Source organism: Oryx dammah, unplaced genomic scaffold (assembly GCF_014754425.2).
Source record: "Oryx dammah isolate SB20612 unplaced genomic scaffold, SCBI_Odam_1.1 HiC_scaffold_10, whole genome shotgun sequence".
Classification (NCBI taxonomy): Eukaryota; Metazoa; Chordata; class Mammalia; order Artiodactyla; family Bovidae; genus Oryx; species Oryx dammah.
In genome coordinates this window covers 52,058,521-52,078,702 of record NW_024070194.1, presented here as the reverse complement: position 1 = coordinate 52,078,702, position 20,182 = coordinate 52,058,521, and the positions used below count along the sequence as shown (strand labels likewise).

The 20,182-nt window shown below is 38.3% G+C and overlaps 1 protein-coding gene across 1 annotated transcript in view; it reads right to left on the bottom strand.

Annotated features, from left to right (window-relative positions):
- The window catches only part of CUBN (cubilin), a 263,097-nt gene that overhangs the window by 21,413 nt on the left and 221,502 nt on the right, over positions 1–20,182 (bottom strand). The window contains exon 60 of the mRNA XM_040248967.1: positions 2,898–3,106. Within this exon, the coding sequence (XP_040104901.1) occupies positions 2,898–3,106 (209 nt within the window). The remainder of the gene's footprint in view (positions 1–2,897; positions 3,107–20,182) is intronic.

Sequence of the window (20,182 nt, the reverse complement as noted above, 5' to 3'; positions counted from 1 at the left end):
TTACAAATTATATGACAGGCACAGTGCTAAATACTCTAACATCCCTTATCTTCATCCTCAAAACAGTCTTGCAAGACAGGTACAATTGTGTGATTTTGTTTGTTCATTTTTCAATAGATGGACTGATGAGAATCAGGGACATTAGCAAATTTGTCAGGTGGCAAAGTTGGGTTTGAGTCCATATTACCTGCCCTGAAAATGTATTTATCCTCTGGTAAAGTAAGCGCTCAAACAGCCTTGAACATCAGCTCATTGCTGCTCTGGCCACTCTGGTCTCATTCCAGACAAGAAGAATTCACCCTGAACTGACATTTCTTGTTATCTCTAGTCTTTGGTGAATTCCTTCTGATCTGGCTTCTGTCCCAATACTTTATTTAATGGTTGTCATCCAATCTAATGAGTTTTTTTTTTTATCTTAACCTTTCCTGGCCTCTAATTTACAATTTAATAGTACTGACCATCCATCCTTGGTAAAAGAGTTTTCTCCCTTGACTTCAGTGATAACTGCATTATTCCTGGTTGGTACATTTTTCTGTGACTTGTCTGTTTCTCATCTTGATTCTTCTGTCCTTCCCAGCTGTCTCACTCTGGACCTTTCCTGGAGTCGAGCGGGAGACTGGCTGTTCAGTGCCATGCTGTCTCTCTCAAAGAAAGCATCTCTCCTGATTTAAGAAACTCTTTTTGCTGCCTTCTCTCTATTTGTGTCGCTGCCCCCTTGCTGGAGCTCTGGCATTCTCTGCCCCTGGGCAATTTCACTTGGCAGTCCTGCCATCATCCAAATTAAACTTATTCCTGCAAAACCATGGCCTCCTCCTAAGAGTATTGACATTCTTTTGCTCTTCTGGGCATGGCGCTTTTCACAGTGAAAATATAAGACTGTCTATAATTAAGTGCCCTGGTAGCTCAGACAGTAAAGCGTCTGCCTACAATGTGGGAGACCAGGGTTCGATCCCTGGGTTGGGAAGATCCGCTGGAGAAGGAAATGGCAACCCAGTCTAGTACTCTTGCTCCACCTGGAAAGGGGTTGCAAAGAGTTGGATATGACTAAGCGACTTTTCTTTCTTTCTTATAATTAAGTGCTGAAATGTGTATTTTGTTTATGACTTTTCTTCCCTTTTTTTTAAAACCAATTTCTGCAAAATTTAAGATGATTTTTGAACTTTAGATTCTCTCACATCCAGCTTGTCATCTGCACCATCTCTGCACCCTCCTCACTTAAAGGTAATTTCTTCCTGGGGTCCTAACTCCAGCCTCTCCCTGGACCATCCACCTAGAATGCTGAGTCATCTTTCTTAAATACTGCTCTCATCGTATGACTCATTGGAAAACGTGCAATCACTCTTTATTTCCAACTACATAAAATCTAAATGCACTAGCTTGACGTTCTAGATCCTTTATAATCTGGGTATTTCTCCACCTATGCAGTCTTATTTTTTGCTCTGCTTTAACAATAATCTGCCCTGATAAAGTCAACCTCTTCACTCATTCAACTTCAATGCCTTTTTTGTACGTCTGCCTCACCTATAATGCCCTCTGTCCTAACTTGAATAAGGGTTCTTTTCATTCTGTGTATCTTTCTTGTTCACACCAAATCATCATGAACCATCCGCCCTTTTAAACTTGCACATGGCTTCAAGCCTATGCCCAGTGCACTTGAATATCAGTTCTCCTGAACTACCTGGTGTTGATTCGCATGTATCATCCTTTAACTGTGCAATCAACTTTAAGCTCCTCCTGAACAAAAATAGTGCCTGTTGTTTACCCCCAAGAGTGTAGTGGTATATATTGATTGATGCTGCTTAGCACTTTTAATCTAAATGCATATAGCCTGATAAATACAATGATTTAATATTAAAGAGTCATTTAAATATTAAAAAGTTTCTTGATTTACTTCTAATGGGATTTCAGAAGTAAGATATTTTTCACATCTAAAAGTAATATATTAAATAAGTAAATATCCAAACTTTAAAAATAGATAAAGGAAGGAGTGATGATTTGCATATAGACAATGTCATTTATTTTAGATTTTGCCTAAGATCCTTTGATAACGTCTTTCCAGATGACCCATCCTGCCATAAATTATCTCTTGACAAGGCTTGGAGGAATAGTGAATCTTAAAGTTAATGTTAGAAGCTCCACGAAATTTTTGACTCATTCCTGTTAGAGATTATTTTGATGTGAAGATGGGGCAGTTGCAGTATCATTCATTACAGCAGAGGACCCCCAACCCTTAGGCCATGGACCAGTTAGGAACCAGGCCACATAGCAGGATGTGAGGAATGAGCAAGTGAATGAAGCTTCATCTCTATTTACACCTGCTCCCCATAGCTCACATCACCACCTGAGCTCTGCCTCTGATCAAATTGGCTGCAGTATTAGATTCTCGTAGGAGCATGAACCCTAACCCCAAAAGTCAAGGCAGAATATCCTGAGATTGCCACAAAACAGAAATAAGAAAGAAAGTGAAGTTGCTCAGTCGTGTCCAACTCTTTGCGACCCCATGGACTGTAGCCTACTAGGCTCCTCTGTCCATGGGATTTTCCAGGCAAGAGTACTGGAGTGGGTTGCCATTTCCTTCTACAGGGGATCTTTCCAACCCAGGGGTTGAACCCAGGTCTCCCACACTGCAGGCAGATGCTTTAGTATAATAAATATAATGCACTTGAATCATCCTGAAACCATCTTCCACTGCCCTCATCCATGGAAAAACTCTTCCATGAAACCCGTCCCTGGTGCCAAAAAGGTTGGAGACTGCTGCTTTACATCATTGAAGAAGAGGTCATTTACATAATTAATAGTACTCACAACTTTCAGGACTTTATATGTGGTATAAACTGGAATACATCATGAAAAAGTCTGGATTAGAAGACTCTTGTTAAGGAACATAATAGCCTTACCTTGACATAATCATAAATGCATCTTCGCAAAGTAGTTGCTGCCTCCAGAGCAAATGTATGGAAGGTGAGTTTGATGACTTTGTTCACGGGGGCAGTGATGAACCACACACAATTTAAATTCTTGTCATACCTCCCATTAGAATCAGAATCAGGGGAGGCAAAGGTATGGTCTGAACCTGTCAGATAACCACCGCATCCTTGCCGAGGCCCTGTGTTAAAACAAAAAAAGACACATCAATATGCAGAGCAAAGAAAGTGAATCTTAAATTTTATGTGGAGGATTTTTAAAATCGTATAGTTTCTTTCTTCTGTCACACTTTGATGAACATTATCAGGTTGTACGCAGGCTTCATTGAGCTTATGCAAGCGCGGGTGCCCCCTGCCTTAGCTTCTTTGTTATTTATTTCCTCTTCAATCACTGATCTGTCAGCCTCTACCAACTCACATCTAGTTGCCTAGAAAAGGGGGTAAACAGATATGGTCCTATATGCATTTTTAGAACGCTTGATATGATTTCCCGGAATTTTTTCTACCCGTGCAAAATCCAATTTTATATAAAATAAAGTATTTTGCATAACAAAACTGATGGAAACTGTGAACACATTTTACCTTTATGTTCTGCTTTCATGAACACTATCAGATTGAAAAGTGAATTTAAGAAGAATTTCTCCCACATGCCAAGAAAATTGGCTCTCAAGATATCTTTTATTTAAATAACCTGGTAGGAAGAGGCTGAGAGGCATTTAACACTCCATTTCACTTAATATTAAACTGTACTCTATATTTTCCAAAAATATGGGGAAGCTGAAGAAGAGGAACTTCGAGAAAAATATCTACTTTGAAATGAAAACTCTGAAATTCAGAATAAAAATACAAAATAAAGATAAAGAATACTCTCAATGCTTAGTTACGAAAAAAATATGGCACAGACTCCTCAGAGCACAGAATTTAGTTTTTTCCACTCCACAGCCTAAGCTGATGCTTTGGAAAGGAAGAAAAACTTTATTGGTAATTTTGAAATGAATACATGAGGCTGAATTAAGGCCAAAACAGCTCTAGGAGGAATGGAGATGAAATAGGCATTCAAAGTAGTATTCATAAAGCTTGCAATCTACACAAATACTCAGCATTACAAGTTGTGTAGTTAAATTCACTGACAGTGGTCTTCCATTTATTTACCTGTCTCGTTTCATTTATTAATATTAATGTTAAAAGTGAAAGGGTTGCTTTCAACATTAGGGGGCGCTATGGTTCAGGACTTGGCTCTTGGCAGGAAAGGCAAACAATGGCTGCCGACATGGGATGCAAAAGATAACAAATGCTCAGAGCGTTTTCCAGCATAGGCGCCTTATCTAGTAAGTCAAGCTACCCTGTCACAGCTTCTAAGTCAAGCACAACTACAGATTACTTGCACTGTCAGGTGTTTCCTGGAGTTGAAATCCAGTCCCTGATATATCCATAAGCCGCATCTGGAGCAAAATTATTCTGAAACCCTAAGCAATGCTAATCACTCTGTTCCTTTGAAAGGGAAGTGAAAGTCACTCAGTTGTGTCCGACTCTTTGTGACCGCATGAACTATACAGTCCATGGAATTCTCCAGACCAGAATACTAGCGTGGGTAGCCGTCCCCTTCTCCATGTTATCTTCCCAACCCAGGGACTGAACCCAGGTCTCCCACATTGCAGGCAGATTCTTTACCAGCTGAGCCACCATGGATTCCTAGGCAACAGGTCTACAAAGTGAAGAAAGAAATGGAGATGCCACAGTTTTTGCTCCAATGTGGACTGATTGTTACCGAAGGCAACCACTTAAGCTTATTGAGAAGCCTGACACGGAAGAACAATTACTAAGGGTATTAATGAACTGAGAAATTTATTTACCTATTAAATAGTGTTTTGTTTGTTAGTCAAGGAAATATATTTATTATTTCTTAATTTTTGTTGGTGTGTAGTTTGTTTACAATGCTGTGTTAGTTTCAGGTGTACAGCAAAGTGAATCAGTCATACATATACATACATCCACTTTTTTTAGATTCTATTCCCATATAGGCCATTACAGAGTATTGAGTAGAGTTCCCTGTGCTATACAGTAGATTCTTATTAGTTACCTGTATTTATATTTAGTGTTGAGATGGGAAAAGATGAATGGTATTCCAGTAGCAGTGATGTCATAAATCAATAATGATGATACCATTTAGAAAATCACAGTTGCCATAAAAGTGGCAGAGGCGAATTTTGCAAGAAAGGGAGACTATTATTTCAGGCCAAGAGGATCTAGAATGTTCAAGGAGGAGGTGACATTTGATCTGTATCTTAAAGGATAAACTGGACAAGACCATAGAGAAATGGGGTTGGTATTGGCAAGTCCAGGCTGAAAGAGTTTGTAACCAAAGGTTAAGTGGACAAGGACTTACATTTATAGAATTTGATCTATAGACTTTATTCTATAGCTAGTAGGGATTCACTTGAAAGGTTTTTGATCAGAGGAGTGGTAGGGTCAGAATGAATGCACTTTCTCATCAAGTCCAACCTAGAAATGCATCTGGAGGAAATGAAACCAGACCTGAGCACATGGAGGAAGTAGGGGAAGTAGTCTGGGCTGGAGGAAGTAGGGGAAGCGCACAGTCAGAGGTTTGCATGCAGGAAAACCGGACTGCTGGGCTTTAGTCTACTAATACATCAGCTCCAACAACTAAATGCTATTTTTTTAAAAAACTTAAGCTATATGTTTTAATCACCACTTGCTTATTAATTGTTACTAGTTAGGTTAATAAGGATAGAATGGCAAATATACTGAGCACTGCAAGTGCCATTATACACACTTATTGCTGATATATACAAGATAAGATACACACTTATTAGATACAAGACTACTCCTATTGCTACTACTGCTGCTAATGTGTTAAGAAAGAGACACCCTGCCTTCAGGGCATCCCAGAGCAGAATCCGCAGCTCACTGACGTGCACTGGCACAGGCTTAGTGGGAGACTGCGTCATTCCTAACTCTTCAGTCTGTCTCTTTGCAGTGCTCTAGAATGGACAGGGAGGCCTGGCGTGCTGCGATTCATGGGGTTGCAAAGAGTTCAATGCAGGAGACTCTGAGCGACTAAACTGAACTGAGAATGGACAGAGTATATTTTTCTGTCCACTTGATGCTAGATTTGACTATGTGACTTGCTTGAGACAATGTAATATTAGCGGCCAAGAAGTAGGAAGAGCACATTTAAATGTGCTGATATCTTTGGCTTGGACTTTTGTGCTTGTGTGATCCACCAAGAGCTCATGCCCCAGGGACTTGCATGGAAAGCAGACCCGGCCCTAGCCTGTATTATAGAGCCAAACACGCTCAGCCTGCATCCTGAAACAGGCAGGCAAAACAGCCTGATGACCCATAAGTAATAGAATTAATATTCCAGGTATAAGCCACTGCATTTTGGATAGTCTGTTATACGGCATTATCGTGGCAATAACTGACCAATACAAAAATAGTTTTTTCCAGTTATCAAACTATAATAGAGTATACTGACTCATAAAATGAACACGCAGAACAAAGAAAATGGAGGACTAAAATTATTGTCAGATAATCCTGGCCCAAATAGTCAAATAACTGAAGTAAATATAATATTATATGAGTGAGTTATATAATTCAAATTCTATATATTCTATATTATATGAGTAAACATATTATATGAATAAATAGTCAAATAATTGAAGTAAACACAATATGCTATGAGTAAATATCTTTCAGTGTTTGTGGCATAGGAAATGGAATGGTTATACTTGCTCTGATTCCCTACTTTGATATTTAAACCTAGCATAACTGCTCTGTGCTTCTGCCCCTCGTAAGACAAAATGGAAATGGAAGCCTATGTCTTTGAGGAAATATAAAGACAAATATTATCAAATATTACCCAAAAGTACTATTGCCATATTACTATTTCTGAATTTCAACAATAGTAGGATACAGGGGAAGAAAAAGGCAGAATTCTGTAACAATGAAATAGTGTCATATATTTGTTTACTATATCATTATTTTAGAATTCCTGTTTTTGAGCTAGTCTATGACTTTGACCAAGACTTTAGTCTTGACTTTAACCTAATGTTCTTTAGCATCACAAACTCACCATCTTCCTTGTCACTACTCATGTTTCTACCATCCAGCCAGCTCCCACCCATCAGCAACTTCCTGATCTGTCAGAAGCACTCTGGAAGACCCACTCTGTGCCAGAGAACAAATGTCACTCTAACCTCTTAACCAAAGAAGAAACACTTCCTACAAAAGAGCTCTGTCTTTAGAGAAAGCAAATGTTGGTTGGGCTTCCCTGGTAGCTCAGCTGGTAAAGAATCCGCTTGCAATGCAGGAGACTCTGGTTCGATTCCTGGGTTGGGAAGATCCCCTGGAGGAGAGATAGGCTACTCACTCCAGTATTCTTGCCTGGAGAATCATATGGACAGAGGAGCCTGGTGGGCTACAGTCCATGGGGTTGCAATGAGTCAGACACGACTGAGTGACTAAGCACAATGTTTGGCTAAAGAAATATTGGAAACACAAATGCAATAAAAAGCATTGAGATCTGGGTCCAGATCTACTTAATTAAAAATCAGTAACTGAATCCTCAATTGTCTCCCTCCAATTATGAAACTTCAGAGTGAAGTTCAAGCCAGAATAAATCTGATGATAAGAAATAGCTATCTTATCTAAGAGAAAACATCTGGAAGGCTTCATTGGAGGCAGATACATTTCTAAACAATTATCTTCAGAACTGACATTTCTGCAGCTGACATTGGAGGAGGCTGACATTTTATAGAGGTCTTCTGGACAGGATCTCTGTCCATCTCTGGACAGGATCTCTATCCATCTCTGGACAACCGCTACTTGGACAGATGGTGGAAGGCCAGCTGGACTTTCAGATAAGGATCGGCCTGACTTCAGGCATTTTCCTGTTCCCCAGCGTGTTGTTGAAGGGAGCAGAACATAAGCACAGGAAACAGAACACAAACGCATTTAAAGCTGGTGCCTTAGGGAAATGGGAGTTCCATAATCCTGTCTTTGAGTACATCTTAGTATGATTTTCAAAGCTGCAGTGTATAACTGCCCTACACCAGTGAATTCATTTAAAAAGTTCAACTAAGCTTCAGATGAACATGTCTTGTCTTTTTCACTAAAAGTAAATTGAAGTTATTATTCTACTCCCTGGGCTTCCCTGATAGCTCAGTTGGTAAAGAATTTGCCTGCAATGCAGGAGACCTGGTACGATTCCCGGGTCAGGAAGATCCCGTGGAGAAGGGACAGGTTACCTACTCCAGTATTCTTGTATGGTGAATTCCAAGGACTATATAGTCCATGGGGTTGCAAAGAGTCAGACACGACTGAGCAACTTTCACTTCACCACTTCACTTCACTTCATTCTGCTCCCTAACCCTAAACATCACCGACTCCAAGAACAATTCAGTCACTCAGTCATGTCCAACTCTTTGTGACCCCATGGACTGAAGCACTCCAGGCCTCCCTGCCCAGAGCTTACTCAAACTCATGTGCACCGAGTCGGTGCTACCATCCCACCATCTCATCCTCTGTCATCCCCTTCTCCTCCTGCCCCCAATCCCTCCCAGCATCAGAGTCTTTTCAAATGAGTCAGTTCTTCACTTCAGGTGGCCAAAGTATATTGGAGTTTCGGCTTCAGCATCAGTTCTTCCAATAAATATTCAGGACTCATTTCCTTTAAGATGGACTGGTTGGGTCTCCTTGCAGTCCAAGGGACTCTCAAGAGTCTTCACAGTTCAAAAGCATCAATTCTTCTGCGCTCAGCTTTCTTTAGTCCAACTCTCACATCCATACATGACTACTGGAGAAACCATAGCTTTGACTAGATGAAACTTCGTTGGCAAAGGAATGTCTCTGCTTTTTAATATGCTATCTAGGTTGGTCATAACTTTCCTTCCAAGGAACAAGCATCGTTTAATTTCATGGCTGCAGTCACCACCTACAGTGATTTTGGAGCCCCCCCAAAATAAAATCTCTCACTGTTTCCATTGTTTCCCCATCTATTTCCCATGAAGTGATGGGACCAGATGCCATGATCTTCATTTTCTGAATGTTGAGTTTTAAGCCAACATTTTCACTCTCCTCTTTCACTTTTATCAAGAGGCTCTTTAGTTCTTCACTTTCTGCCATAAGGGTGGTGTCATCTGCCTGTCTGAAGTTATTGATACTTCTCCAGGCAATCTTGATTCCAGCTGTGCTTCTTCCAGCCCAGCATTTCTCATGATGTACTCTGCATATAAGTTAAATAAACAGGGTGACAATATACAGCCTTGACATACTCCTTTTCCTATTTGGAACCAGTCTGTTGTTCCATGTCCATTTCTAACTGTTGCTTCCTGAACCTGCATACAGATTTCTCAAGAGGCAGGTCAGGTGGTCTGGTATTCCCATCTCTTGAAGAATTTTCCAGTTTGTTGTGGTCCACACAGTCAAAGGCTGTGGATGTTGGCAATTTGATCTCTGATTCCTCTGCCTTGCCTTTTCTAAAACCAGCTTGAACATCTGGAAGTTTACGGTTCACATACTGTTGAAGCTTGACTTGGAGAATTTTGAGCATTACTTTGCTAGCCTGTGAAATAAGTGCAATTGTGTGGTAGTTTGAGCTTTCTTTGGCATTGCCTTTCTTTGGGATTAGAATGAAAACTGACCTTTTCCAGCCTGTGGCCACTGCTGAGTTTTCCAAATTTGCTGGTATATTGAGTGACCAAGGACATGAGTTTGAGCAAATTCTAGGAGACAGTGAAGGACAGGGAAGCTGCAGTCCATGGGGCCACAAAGAATCAGACAGGACTGAGCAACTGAACAACAACAACTGCCTTAAACAGACACCACCTTTTAAGTTATGTTTGCAAGAAAAATAAATCTAAATTCTAAGTGGTTTCTGTATCCTGAGTTAAGTTTTTTGTTTGTTTTTAGTAATTTCACTCAGATTGACTTACCTTAGACATCTCATTTTGAGACTCAGTCTAGTTTAACATAGACTATGTACTTAGTCCTGTAATATTTGGGACACATTAAGCTAAAATACTAACAGAAACATAATTTCAGCAGTTAATCATGAGCTATAGTCACAAGTAAAAGAGCAATGCAATGCAGAGAGAATTTAGAGTAAGGAAAGGATATCATTAACTTTTAATTTATTTTGCATTATTTTGGTATTACTGAAAACACTTTATGTATGCATTAATAGTCTCTTCATGAAAATGAAGGGCACTTCATGAAAATCATTCTCACCAACTTTGAAATTTTTAAAATGCCTTATTAAGTAATATATAGTGATATAATCATGTCAATTGATGCAGGAAGAGGATTGACAAGATCCAACATACATCATGACATAAACTCAGAAAACTAAGAATAGAAAGGAATTTTCTTAACTTGATAAAGAGCACCTACTGAGTTGGTCAAAAAATTCATTTGGGTTTTTCCATAGGCTATTACGGAAAAATATGAAAAAAAATTTTGGCCAATCCAATACAAAGAAAACTTATAGTTAACATGGTACTTAAGGATGAAAACTATATGCTTTCCTCCTAAGATCAGGAACAAGACAAGGATATCTTTTTCTCACCACTCATATTCAACAAAGTATTGGAAACTCTTGCTATCGTAATAGACAAGAAAAAAAAAAAAAAGCAAACTGCAGAGGAAAAAACAAAACTGCCCCTATTTGCAGATGCAGAAAATTCCAAGAAATCTACATAAAAATTCCTAGAATTAACAAGTGAGTTCCAGTAAGAATTCATGATACAAGAACTATATACACAAAAGTCAATCACATTTCTATAAACTAACAATGAACATATGGAAAGTGAAATTAAAAATACAATTGTTTTAAAGAAGATAAAATACTTAGGTATACACTTGATGAAATATATATAGAATTTACATGCTGAAAATTACAAAGTGTTGAAAGAAATTAAAGATCTACATAAATGATGAGACATATGTATTTAGGGATTAGAAGACTCAATCTAATAAAGATGTCAACTATTCCCCAAAATGATTCATAGTTTTAATTGTAATTCCTATCCAAACCCCAGCAAGATTTTTCTGTTGACATAAGAAAGCTTATTTTAAAACTCAAGATAATAGAACATTATTATCATCAAGATAATAGCATATCAGTAGTACACCAAGAAAACAGAACATTATTCAGGGCTAAAAACTGAACTATCAAGCCATGAAAAGACATAGTAATATACAACTTAATGTATGTTAGCAAGTGAAAGAAGCCAATTTGAAAAGGCTATATACTGTATGATCCCATCTAGATGACATTCTGGAAAAGGCAAAACTAATGAGACAGTAAAAGGATCATTTATTTTAAAATTTACATTGAAAGGCACAGGCTCTTGAATTGCTAAAACAGTCTTGACAAAGAAGAATAAATTAGAAAGGATCAGTCCATCTGTTACTATACAGCTATAGTCATCCAGATAGTATGATATTAATGGAAAGTTAGATAAATGGATCAATGGGAAAGAAGAGAACACCAGAAATAAGTTCACACAAATATGTCCAAGTGATTCTTTGCTGTTTAGTTGCTAATTCGTGTTCAGACTCTTTTGCAACCCCAAGGATTATAGCCCATGAGGCTCTTCTGTCCATGGGACTTCCCAAGCAAGAATACTGGAGTGAGTTGCCATTTCTTTCTCTTAGGAATCTTCCTGACCCAGGCATTGAACCTCTGTCTCCCACCTTCTTGACAGACGGGATTCTTTACCATTGAGCCACTTGGGAAGCCCAAGTGACTCTTTACAAAGATGCAAAAGCAATTTAATGGAGGAAAGACAGTCTTATCAACAAATGCTGACAGAGAATTTGGACATTCAGAAGCAAAAACTAATTCCAACCTAAACCTCAGATCTTAAATAAAAATTAGTTCAAAATGGATCCTAAACATAAGGGAAAAATGTAAAACCATAAAACTTTTAGAGAAAATCAAAGTAGAGAATCTTTGAGACCTCAGGATAAGTAGAGTTCTTAGCCTTGTTATCAAAACACTATACATAAAAGGAGAAACCAATATGCTGGATTTTATCAAAATTAAAAACTTTTGTTCTAAGAAAAGCTCTGTTAAGAAGATAAAGAGGCAATCTATGGACTGGAGAAAATGTTTGCAAATCACATATCTGGAAAAGACAACTACTGAGAATACATGGAGAAGGCTCAAAAGCCAACAGTGGAAAAACAAATAACCCAGTTAGAAAATGGGAAAAAATTATGAACATATACTCCACCAAAGAAGATATACATGTGACAAATAAAGCAGATGAAAACTCTTTACCATTAAGGAGGTGTAAATTAAACCATAATGAGATATTAATACACACCTATCAAAATGGTTAAAATACACACCCATATGCACACACACGCAGTGATGGCTCATTGTAGAGTACCACACTCCACAGTGGAATGAGCAGAGTCGGGGAAACCAGAGTATGGGCAGCACGGAAAGTACTCTCTAATGACTTGCTAACCAAAATGATAGAACACAGATGACAATGAAATAGCATCTTAAAGTGCTGAATGAAAGTAATTGGCAGACTAGACCTCTATATTCAGAGAAAAAAAAACCCACGAAATTTAAGACAGAATCAAGCTGTTTTCAGAAAAACAAAAGCCAAAAGACATTTTTACCAGAATATTTGATATAAATTTAACAAAGCACTAAAGGGAGTTCAAAAAGAAATAAATTGAAGCCAGATGGAAGCATAGAAATTCAGGAAGAAAAGAAGAGCAGCAATGGTAAATATTAATTATGTAAAACAACAAAAATGTTTTATATGCTTAAAACATACATAGAATTTAAATAATTAAGTAATGGCTATTAATAGCACAGAAGACAGGAAGTGGGTTAATGGGTTTAAAATGTTGCCTGTGTCATGTCATGGTAAAGGGACTAGTTTTAAACTAGATTCTGATGAGTAAAGGGGGAATGTTATAATCTCTAAGGTAATAACTAAGAGAAACTGCATACATAGGTTCAGTTCAGTTCAGTCACTCAGTCGTGTCCGACTCTTTGCAACCCCATGAATTACAGCCTCCCTGTCCACCACCAACTCCCGGAGTTCACTCAGACTCACGTCCATCGAGTCCGTGATGCCATCCAGCCATCTCATCCTGGGTCGTCCCCTTCTCCTCCTGCCCCCAATCCCTCCCAATATCAGAGTCTTTTCCAATGAGTCAACTCTTCGCATGAGGTGGCCAAAGTACTGGAGTTTCAGCTTCAGCATCATTCCTTCCAAAGAAATCCCAGGGCTGATCTCTTTCAGAATGGACTGGTTGGATCTCCTTGCAGTCCAAGGGACTCTCAAGAGTCTTGTCCAACACCACAGTTCAAAAGCATCAATTCTTCGGCACTCAGCCTTCTTCACAGTCCAACTCTCACATCCATACATGACCACTGGAAAAACCATAGCCTTGACTAGACTGACCTTAGTCAGCAAGGTAATGTCTCTGCTTTTGAATATGCTATCTAGGTTGGTCATAACTTTCCTTCCAAGGAGGAAGTGTCTTTTAATTTCATGGCTGCAGTCACACTGCATACATAGGTAATAGTATTTAAAAGAGAGTGATAATTGAATAATTTAGAAAAGGCCAAAAAAGATAGCTAAAGAAACATAGCAACATATGGGACAAACAGAAAACAATACAGGGGTCTATTTTAACCCAATAATGTTAGTAATTTTATCAGATGTAAATATGATATATTCTCCAATAGAAAGACAAAGAAACCAAAACACAAATACATTCTTTGCAGTATAGAAATGTTCAAAGTGGAGAAACTGAAAAATATGTCATGAATTGAAAGAAAGCTAGGGAAAGAAAGCTATACTAAGTCGTCAATAGTTGACATTAAGGCCAAAAAGAAAAAAGGACCTTGCAGAATGACATGAGTCAATTTACCAGGAAGACATAATAATTTTAAATGTAGATGTGCCACACATTTCATTGCCTCAAAGTAAAATAAGACCAAAATTCTGAACTTCTAATTGTCCTATATGGCTACCCACTGGATGACTTAGAGTCACCAAATTCTCCACACCAAAACCAAAAGTTCTTATTTCCTCCTGTGAAACCTTGTCCTCTCCTCTAAGTTTGTATTTGAATAGTGGTATCACATGAGATTGCCCAGAAACCTTAGTATCATCATGCTTTCCCTTTTCCTCATTCCTGTTCAAAGACTACTGCGTCCTCTCGATTCTTCATCTTAAATGCTTCTCCTTTCAACTTCTTTATTTTTGCACTATCACTGTTCTCATCGTCCCCTGCCTAAATGACTGCAATGCTTTCCCAAATTTTCTCAGCCTAAAATGCTGCTCCTACTTCAAAACAGACCCTGATGCTGGGAAAGACTGAAGGCAGGAGGAAAAGGGGACGACAGAGGCTGAGATGGTTGGATGGCATCACCGACTCAATGGACATGGGTTTGGGTGGACTCCGGGAGTTGGTGATGGACAGGGCGGCCTGGCATGCTGTGGATCATGGGGTCACAAAGAGTCGGACACAACTGAGCGACTGAACTGGACTGAACTGAACTGACCTGACTTCAGAACATCCTCCTCGCAGGTGCTAGAATGTGCTTTCTAACACAAATCATATTAGATCATAGGACTCTCCAGCCTCCAGACAATTGATGGTTCTATTTGCCTCTGGTACACAGCCCAGCATGTCCACCCCTTCCTGTCTCTCCTGTCTCAGCCCCTACCGTCCTCCAGCCGACACCCCAAAGCTTTACTAACAAAGAGCAGGCCAGTCTGCAACCTCTGAAATGGGAAGCCTCTGCAACTTTGTACAAGCTTTTTCTTCTCCATAAAATGCCTATTTTCCCAACAAATGCCTTCTCAGCCTTCTGAGTTAATATTATTTGTATCTAAAATTTATTCCATTCTAAATGAGTATCAGGGAATGTTTTAGTTTCCTGTCTACCACAGCTCTATGAGGTAGTTACTGTTCGTGGCCCACTGTACAGATGAGAAAGTCAAGAGGATAAGTGACTGTTCATGGTCAAACTTGCTGGGATGTGTAAAGACTGAGTCTGAACCTAGAAAGTCTAGCTCTAGGGCTTGCACTATGTTTATGAACCACCAACTACAAGTCAGGATTCATCATTCTCTGCAGTGCTTTCTGGAACTTTTTTTTCCTGTATTTTAAAAAAATTTTACTCAACACCGATGTACTTCAGATCCCTTTCTTCCTGCCTCTGCTGTCCTCTGCACATACGTCTGACAAAAGCATTTGCTGTGCATAATTTACAATTATTTCCTGACTCCTGAATAAGATTCTCAAAAACAAGGACTTTGTTGAATTCATCTTTGTGTCTCCAAAGAAAAGCTCACTGCCTGCATAGTAAATGGTGAATGCTATTGAATAAGCAATTAAGGAATGCATAGAAAATATATAGATAGTTCTTACTGGATGGATCTTTGCTGTCTAATCTAAGTTTATAAGGGAAAATCTTGGGACGAAATACATTTCTTGAATTATAAAGTTGTAACTATGTTGAAAACATATTATGCATGTGTTCGTGTGTATGTATGTCTATATAATATATAACTTTTTGGTCTTACATATTAGCCTGTTTCAAAGATAACTTAGTTGACTTTTGTGGCATATGTCATTGTGAAGAGACAATTAGCAGAACAACAACAAAAAATATCATCAAAAGATTTAAAACACTGCCAAAGGGGTAGTTTTTTGTAGGAAAATGCTTGTTTAGCTAAAAACTTGAAGTTATAAATGATGTTAGGTCTGTTACTTAAGAAAATCCATTCTCCTAATGCTGAATTTCAGAAGGCAGAGAAAATATAAAAAATTTAAAAACTCCAGACACTTTAACTTGCAGCAACACTACTTAGAAGTATGACTTTTCTCATCATTAACAAAGTAAAAAGCTAGAAAAAAATTAGAAAACGTTCTATTTAGAGAGAGCAGGATTAAGAGCAGTGTGCTATTCAATAGTCATAATATAAGTTACAGTAGAAAAGATGTGAAATTCATCAATCCAGACCAAGTATACAATAGCATCTAATAATGTAAACAAGGGCATGGAATTGTTTTGTTGTTCTCAATGATACATTAGATTGTACACTATACTATTGATATTTAAATTTTATGACTCTGATGGCAGAGCTATTTAATGGAGACAGGGATTATTTCCCCAATTCTGCTCAAGATGTGCTAAGAGACCCTGCCAAGTCAATTTCTGTGTGACTCTGTTTCCCAGTTTGTAAACTAGAGTATATAGTAAGAATGCCAATCAGGGGTAAAATGCCCAAATTCCTTAATTTTGCTGGAATTTTGTGAAAGTGAAAGTCACTCAGTTGTGTCTGGCTCTTTGTGACCCCATGGTCTATACAATCAATGGAATTCTCCAGGCCAGAATACTGGATTGGGTAGCCTTTCCCTTCTCCAGAGGATCTTCCCAGTCCAGGGATCAAACCTAGGTCTCCCACATTGTAGGCAGATTCTTTACCGTCTGACCCACAAGGGAAGCCCAAGAATACTGGAGTGGATAGCCTATCCCTTCTCCAGGTATATGTATACATATAAATATAAGTAGTACTTAAAATATAAATACTATAAATATATATTATACATAATGTATTTATAATGTAAAATATATTCATATAAATATAAATATCACATAAATTTAAAATTTTGCTATAATACATTATTTATAAACAGTATATTTTAGTAAATGTATATATTTTCCTTTCCTTCTGGTAAGGAGGAAGCAATGACTCTTACTGCTTATATATAGTAATATTTATATATAGTAACATTTAGTATTATAAATATAAATATATATAGTATATTTATAAATATACTATTTATATAGTAATATTTAGTAGTATAAATATATATATAGTATATTTATAAATATACTATATATTTATATTTATACTATAAATATATTAATATAAATATATATAGTAATAGTAAATTAAACTGGCAGTTCAGATGGTAAAGAATCTGCCTGCAGTGTGGGAGATCTGGGTTCAGTCCCTGGGTTGGGAAGATCTCCTGGAGAAGGGAATGGCAACCCTTTCCCATATTCTTGCCTGGAGAATCTCATGGGCAGAGGAGCCTAGTGGACTACAGTCCATGATGACTGCAAAGAGTCAGACACAACTGAGCGACTAACACACTGACATTAGTAAATTAAATGCTCTATTTAGGACTAGGTACAAATTGGAAAGCAGGCAGAGTCAAATGAGAAGATGAGAATGAAGAAAAATATCAACAGTTCTATCTCTCCAAAGAGTGAGAGAAGAAATGACTTGCTTTTGAGAAAACTACCCCCAGAATCTCTCATCATCCTGAGTATGTTCACTGATCTATGTGAAAACCATGTGGGTAGATGAGAAAGAGGATGAATTTAGGAGACAGTCCTACCTGATTCCAAGGTTGGCTTTACTTCTTACAAATACTTTGACTGCAAGCAAAGTACTTAATCTCCTAACTTCTCTTTTCCTCCCTTGGAAAATGGGATAATCCATTCTGTCTCATGGGTGGTTGTGAGGATTAGATGAGAAATCCCATGCAAAGCACCTCTTGTAGAAGCTTAGTAACAGGTGGACAACCAGGACATCTTCACCTGGGAGTGAGCTGAAATTAAAGCTCCCACACAAAGGTAACAGAGCAAAGATAAGAATATAGTCTCTGATAATGTTTTATCTCTAAACAACTAATTTATAACCAAAGAATCTTCTTCAGTGTTTATGCTGACCAGGCATAAACAGACAGTCTGCTTGTATGTTCCTGGAAATACTATATCAAAGCCAGGACCAGTGAATAAGGGTAATGATTATTACAGGAAACTTATGCTTATAAAAAATTTAACCCCAAACACCCTGATGAGGTGCGCATTTTTAGAAGGGCTGGAGTGGTTTTGGATATGCAGAATAACTGTTTGCTAGCTTCTTGTTTTTTTTCAGTGCTTTTCAAAGTGTTATAATTTACTATTAACTCAATTTTATCACTGAGATTGGTTTTCACAATACCATCTGGTTTTATTTTCCCAATGACAACGCTAGCCTTCAAGGGGCAACAATATGATCATTCAAGACGGGGGTGGAGAGTGAGAACACAGACTGATATTGGAATACATTTTAATAAAAACCTTTCCTTTTTGGGGGGCTGATCTGGCATTTTACTCCAATTTACTTGCTTTGGTATGGTTTTGGTGAACTAAGCATTTGGTGGTTTCTTTATCATATTTCCACATCCAGGGCTCAGCAAAAAACCCTTGTCAATAAAACCCACAAAGAAGAAACCTTGCCTTTGACATCATCTCCCAAGAGGAACCTAATCACCAGTGAAAGTTGCAATACTTAAAAAGAGCAGAAATTAGCTTAGTTGAGCTTTCTGCAAATGGGTTTACAATTTCAGCTCATCCCATTGTCAGACTTCATCGGAGGGAGCAAATGACTTTAAGAGAACAGACAAACAACACTGCTTTCGCGTAATATCACCATTACTGCTAAACTGAGGGTTACCTAAGCAGTGACTTACAAAGTTATTCACTTTGTAATTCAACTACCTTATTGTAATTGTACTTTTAAAAGTAATGTCATCTGGCAGCTAATATCAGGCTGCTAGGAAGACCAAAGAGACACAGAAACATTGCTAGTGTTGCTAAATGTTTTTATGTCTATGTTTTTTTTTAATGTTTAGCCATAGAACTTTAGAATGCCTCTCAAAGTCCAAACTTAACACCAAAAGTATGAAATTTACAAATAACTAGAAGCAAAAATCTGAGTTTGAGATGTTGTTACATTTGCCTCCATTTGTGGTGGTTTTATTTTCCATCTTTGGGGTCCCAGGCTGTCATCAGCTTTCTCTGTATACCTTTCCATCTCTCCTGTTCTCCCTTCCAAGTAACTCTTATTCAACTGCCTCAACTTCCTCCCACCACTGCCACCTGTTTTCTTGCAGCACGTCTGAGAGACAGTTTCCAAATATTAAGGCAGAAGGTAAAAATCAAGAGAGCAGACACACATGACCCGAGTGCCAAGTCTGACCTAATTCTCTAAGGATGAAAGTCATCCAGGGCACTGCCCCAAGTAATAGCAGAACTGTCTGTACCAGACTCCATGTTGAGAATGAGACGAATCTAGATATAATATAATGTATAACACATACATAGAATACATAATGTAATGTAACTTTACATTTATCCATCTATTCTTTAATTCATTCATATAACCAATATTGATGGAGTAATAGCTATGTGCTAGGTGTCTGCTGCATGTGCTAAGTCGCTTCAGTCGTGTCTGACTCTTAGCGATCCTACAGGCTGTATGTAACCTGCCAGGCTCCTCTGTCCATGGAATTCTCCAGGCAAGCATACTGGAGTGGGTTGCCAAACCTTTCCCCAGGGGATCTTCCCAAACCAGGGATCGAACCCATGTCTCTTTCTTCTCCTACATTGGCAGGCAGCTTCTTTACCACTAGTGTTACCCAGGAAGCCCAAGTGTCTGCCGGGCTTTGGAATTTTATTGGAATTTAGCTTCTGATTTTGGCTTTAAGTTATAAAACATACTTTAGGGTTTGCTGGTTAGATTTAAGTGCATGGTGAATATAAAAGAACATGAAGTAATTGTACCCAGGAGTGCTGTTGTTGATAATAATGACCCTGTCTCCCCTCCTCTGCCTTAGAGAGAGAGTGGGGTAGATCATGGGACCTTATAGAAATCCAGAGCTTTAATATTACTTTCTGATATATATCAGTCCCTCTTTGACATCTCAGGTACTTTACAGAAATTACCTACTGCATCCCCATCAAATTCTTGAAAGGCAGAATACAGTAATAATTCAAGTTGATCTTTTTTAGTGGATAAAAGCTGAACATAGTCACTAAACTTGTTTTCTTAAGCAATGTATTCTGCAGCACTTTAGCATTTAGTGACTATGGTCCAACACAGTCAGTATACATACTTTGAATCACTGATTCTAATCCTGTATCTAGAAGTTTCATGCCTAAAGTGATGAGAATGTCAGAAACAGACTGATTGGACAATACTCTGGTGTGAGATCAGTAAAATAAGAAAAGGGGGCTTTGATGACTTAAAAACATGTCTGAGGATCTGAAATCTTGGGTGAGTGACTTAGATAAGCACAGCCAGGGTGGAAGCAAACCCTGGTGGTGAAGGAGGGGCAGAACCAAACAAGCAGAAGTGGACAGAATAATGGATACTCTGGAGGGTCAGCTGTGCCCTGTGGGGCTTGCC